This window comes from Teleopsis dalmanni, chromosome X (assembly GCF_002237135.1).
Source record: "Teleopsis dalmanni isolate 2A chromosome X, ASM223713v2, whole genome shotgun sequence".
NCBI classification, from domain to species: Eukaryota; Metazoa; Arthropoda; class Insecta; order Diptera; family Diopsidae; genus Teleopsis; species Teleopsis dalmanni.
Window position 1 is genome coordinate 17,257,215 of NC_051848.1, and position 5,694 is coordinate 17,262,908.

The following is a 5,694-nucleotide window of genomic DNA, read 5'->3' on the forward strand; positions in this document are numbered from 1 at the left end:
AAAAATGAATTTAAATACTCGATTTATTTTTATTTATATTTTATTTCATCTTTTTATATCAATGTCATTATAATAATAAATTGATTTCAATAATGTCTGGGCAGGTTCTAAGATTTCCATAGAAACAAAATCGGTTGTAGATAATAAAAAAAAGAATTGTTCAGTAGACAAAGGTAAGTTTTTTTAGAAAACCAATCCAATAATTTTATAAACTTTATAACGAGATTCATTTAATCACAGATAACGAGAATGCGACTATAGGCAAACGAAAGAGACGTAAACCATCGAATGATTCAGGAATTGCACCAAAAAGGAAGAAATTAATGTCAGAAGGTAAGTTGACCTGAAATCTATTAGATGCCGACATTATAAAAAACAGATTTTATGACATTATTTGTTTCAGAAAAAAAGCTGATCAGTTGTGTTGGTCTTGACGCTGATCCATCCAAATGTGGGTCAGTTTTTGGTGAGACGCATTCTATAACGAAAATCCTGGTCGAGGATACAAGACTTCAAGTGCACGCAATTGCAAGAGAGTTGGGGATGATTAGAAAAAGTGAGTTGAAGAGTAAATCTAACGACGAAGGAAAATGCGAATTGAATGAAGAGCTTCTTGAGAACAACATAATGGAAGTACTTGAAACTTTTGTACTGTCTCAGAATGAACCGGGTTTCAGAGGAAACACTGTTCTGACAGATAACATCAAAAATATTATACATAGCATAGTTGAGAAGTATATGATGGAATCTGTTTTCGATGATAGGACAGATGCTGTGGACAAATCTGCCACTAGTTTTAACAGCTCCAAAATGTTTCGACCATATATAAACTAGTTTGTGTTAATTAGATGAATGATTTTTATATTTATCATGTGAACTTTTGGAAAACTTGTGAAAATTTCTTTGTATTTTTTTGAACAGAATTATATGTTTCTCGACACCTAAATGCTTTGGTTTTTATTAATGCATTGTAAACTACTTATATTCATATCATTTGAATAATAAATTCTAGCAAAAGACCGATTCTTATGATTTGGTCACTAGTGTATTGATCGTTCAGAAGGCACCTTATCTTAATAGAAGCGCAACTTCCTCTCCCTGATTCGGAATTATTGGAACTTCAAGCGCCAAACACGCATTAAAATTATACCGTATACATTCTGAATTAAAAGCGAATGATTCTACCAGTAATTGATTAGCTGAGAAATAACAACAAAATATTGAAATTTATATTATTAAGCAAATGAAATACTCATTTAATCTAACTAATTCAATCTAACTAAATACATTGTGAACGAATTAGCGTGGGTAAACGTTGTCTGAGTAAGCTCCAATTAATATTGCTTTTAATTGTAATTGTAATTATATCTTAGAAATGTTTTAAGTAATATTATTAATATTATACAATAACTACTTTTATTTGTAAATTAAATATTAAAACCACTGATTGATAACTCTAACTCTGCAGTGTGTCCCCTCGTACGGCATTCTCAATGCTTTCAAAACTGTGTTGGAGTTTAATTTACATACGCATGAACCTCTAGCAAAGCGAAAAAGTATTCAAAAGTATTCGCAGTGAAAAAATTGCTTCCAATTAATTATGAATTTTAAAAATGAATAATACACCTCCGCTATTCTATCAATCAAATAAAAATAAATCTAACAAGCAAATATTTATTTTTTTCGCGTATTAAATGCTTTCTTTATTGACATAAAACTTTACTGGTCACTTTTTACTGTTCACAGCAAATGGACTGCAGTCCACAGTTTGTGTTCTCAGTTTGGTTGGAGGCGAGAACAGTTTTGTGTTTATTTTGCGTTTCCATTTTTAAAGAATAAAGAAATGAAGTGGCAAGTGTGAAGTTATATTTATTTAAACATATCTTTATTCAATTTTTTTAAATAAATTAAAAAAAAAATTAAAAATAAAAATAAAAATAAAAACGTGTGTAATGGAAAAAAATTGTCCTTCCTTCAGACTTCACATATTCAATCAATAAATCATAAACTCTAATGGAACATTTTTCGAACAACAACAATTGTGATCATCACAATAAAAAAAATAATCATTTTTACGCACTCACGATAAACGTTAACGACGTTTACTGGGCTCCGCAATCACTGAAGTTGACAGTTCTTACTAGCGTTCTGAGGTCGTTGAGGACTGAACGGGCTTTTATGTACGGAAAAAGATGAAATAGAAGAACGTCATTGATCTGCGGCGACAGACCGTACCGATTCTTACTTAACACTTCGCTCCATTGATTGTTTATGTTTTTCTATATAATTTTCTTTGTTGTGAATTTTGTATTTGAACAATTACGGATTAAAAATGGAAAACGAAGACGAATAGTGAATCTCATATTCTTGCCGTTCGTCTGCGCTTCACGACAAGTTTAATGACATTCACAATTCTTTCTTTCTGCGATTTGCTAGATCCTCTACTTCTTATTTGGCTTGTACTTGACTTCGACTTGTCTTACACGTAAGAACTCTTCAATTACTCTTAAGCTCGTACGTATGTATGTAAAAGTACCGAAAATTGGAGCATTGATATTTATTAAGAGAATTTCAATCAGTACTCAATGAGCACTCATTATAATAAAATTCTGAAGAACTAAGTTAATCAAAGATGCTATGATCATATAAAGATCGCAAATCTCTAATAGTTAACATATATTTGTTTCATATTTCAAGTAAAGTTTCCAAAACAAAATTATTACAGATTTGAATATCTTGTCTTATCATCACCATATATACATTGTGACCGAAAGGTTTTCGGAGGTTCTCATTTAAAATTCGCGCGCTGTATATTTTTCGATATTTTAAGTTTATGTAGTTTGGCAGCACTGTCCTTAATTACTATGCCAAAAATGAGCGCGATCTGTCAGACAGTTCGTTTTCGGCAGCTGTTGAAACCAGTTCACCTCAGTAGTGCGTTGCGAAAAAAACAATGGAAAAAAATATTGAACAAAGAGTTTGCATCAAATTTTGTTTTTCGAACGAAATTTCGTGTGCAGAATCGTTGCGAATGCTACAAAAGGCTTATGGGGAATCAGTTTTATCGAAAACTCAAGTTTATGAGTGGTACAAAGCCTTTCAGGACTGTCGTACGACCGTCGAAGACATGCCGCGTTCTGGACGACCTTCGACCTCTACCACCGACGAAAACATTGAAAAGGCAAAGGAAATCGTGTTCAAAAATCCTCATGTGAGTGTTAGAGAGATAGCACGAGAGCTAGGCATCGGTCGTGAGATGGCTCGTTTGATTTTGGTGGACAATTTGTGTATGCGACGTGTCAACGCCCGGCTTGTTCCGATTCACCTCAATTTGTTCAACATTATCAACGATTTTAAGGCCAAACATTCAATAAATACCATCGAACAGCCACCGTATTCACCTGATCTTGCACCGTGTGACTTTTTCCTGTTTCCCAACCTCAAATTACCACTCAGAGGAACGCGTTTTGAATCCATAGAAGACGTAAAACAGAATTCGCAGAGGGAACTCAAAGCCATACCGGAAAGCGCCTATAAAAAATGTTTTGATGATTGGAAGAAACGTTGGCATTTTGGTATCGTTCTCTAATGGAGCCATATTTTGAAGGAGATAAAAAATAAATATTGATGAAGATTAAGAATTTTGCGTTTTATTTATTTATGACCGGAAACTTTTCGGTCACAATGTAAATATCACGCAGTCACAAAATATTTTGGGTTACCTAATATAACCCATGGTCTCTAATATTATTTTACCTTTAGTAAACGAATCAAAGCCCTTTCAACAACACTAACAAAATTAGGAGATATTTTTTTTTTTTGTTTTAGCTTCCCTTTATTTATACAACTGCCAAGATTTGGCATCTAATATATAATATTAGAATTACATGTATGGACTACTAACAATAAATAATAAAAATTTAGTAGAAGTAGATGAGTCAATAAATACTCGAATATTCAGATTGTACTAAGCGCACATTAGATAGCTAGTTATGGATTATTATATTGACAGTTCTGATGGAAATAAGCGTTTCAATCCTCTATTATATGTGGCTTCGTCATTTGGTAGCTGGGATAGGTAGATTGCTGGGATAGGATGGGAGAGTAATCTATCTGTATGAGATTTACTATTTTTCGAATAGCGTCTGCGACGTAGGGTATCTTTAAGTCACGATGACTGTTATAGTTTGATATGTACCAGTCAGCGTAAATGATAGATCTAAGTATTTTTGATTGTAGTGTTTGCAGTAGTTATATGTTGTATTTGCATGATGTGCCTTCTATTTCATTTGAATGATGTACCTTATATTTCCACATTGGAACGTTAGATTTGATTTTGAGCAGAATAGTCATTACAATTGTCCAAAGCAACGCTTAATTTCATTTCTTTTAGCTTTGACATGGACCTTCTAAGTTTATCTGCTATCTATAGTAATACCCACGTAATTTGCCTTTGTGTATGTAAAGACTTCATCATTATTAATTTTTATACGTTTTAGGTCATATATTGTATTCCTATTTGTTAACCATTCCAGTGTTACGTTTAAGTAATTCAACAAGTTGTCTCTGGATTTGTTAAAGTTTTTATTAACTGCAATTAGAAGTTTCTATCAAACTTTGAGGATCAGAAGTTATCGGGTTATCGGTCGTGTATATCAACTAGAGTAATGAACCTAGTACGCTACTTTGGGCCACACCAAGTTTCATTTGTTTAAGTTCGGAGATTAAGTATATATTCTTCACATAAAGGTATCTATTTTGTAGAGAGGTTTTTAGTATAAGGTAAACGTTTGTTAGAAGTAGCTAGGATAATTTGGTTAGAAGACCCTGATGCCAAACTCTGTTGAAGATCTTTGCACCGTCTAGATATAATGCCGAGAAAAATTGTTTTGAGTCAATATTGCTTGTTATTTTATTTACAACTTAGGAATAAGTTTTTCTTTGTGGAGAATCGTTTCTAGTCTTGATAATTTATCTATATGAGTTTATAAGAGTTATGTCTTTATTTGGTTTGGGAATAGTTATAACTTCTAATACTTTCTATACTTTTGGAAAAAACTTAAGGTGAAGAGCGCAATAAAACACGTTTCTAAGGCATACAAGTGCTTGTTGAGACACTTCAGTCAGAATCTTTCCCATAATATCATCACATTCCGGTGATTTTTTTAATTTGATTTTATTTTTTATACGTTGAAGTACATTAAGCTTCACCTTAAAAGAAAAAGTCGACTACTGAAAATCGTGAACGTAATCTAAAATGTAATTCCTTATTTAAAATTTACTTACCATATATATAAGACGGATCATGTATTATATACAAAGGCTTGACCCTGTCACCCAAGCTGTCACAGACACATTCATGCTTCTGCATTATACTGAAGCACTGGTAGTATGAGCGAACTATGGAGTCTACGTTCTTTGGTTTACGACAGATCTCTACATCTCAATTCTCTACTGCGCCTAGTAGCACCTATTGGCGACAGCTAGTCTGCATCTATTCTCCAGGCTAACATCATTGTTGTCGGCTCCTACGGTGCCAAAAAAGATAAAATGGTTGACAATTTTGACGTAAAGTCAACAGCTCGGTTACTCCGTTTACAATGTTGAACAGTTGTTTCACCATTCTGAGATATAGTTAAAAATCACTACTCAAATATAGTTGTGGGAACAATATTTTCCATAATAATCGGTGTC

The 5,694-nt window shown here is 32.9% G+C and overlaps 1 protein-coding gene across 1 annotated transcript; it reads left to right on the forward strand.

Annotated features, from left to right (window-relative positions):
• Nucleotides 1-94: 94 nt before the first annotated feature.
• On the forward strand, nt 95-946 carry LOC119687247. Its single transcript, XM_038101507.1, has 3 exons — nt 95-173; nt 241-333; nt 404-946. Exons 2-3 carry the CDS (start codon nt 324-326, stop codon nt 832-834), a joined length of 441 nt encoding a protein of 146 aa, XP_037957435.1. The 5' UTR covers nt 95-173; nt 241-323; the 3' UTR covers nt 835-946.
• The last annotated feature ends 4,748 nt before the right edge of the window (nt 947-5,694 follow it).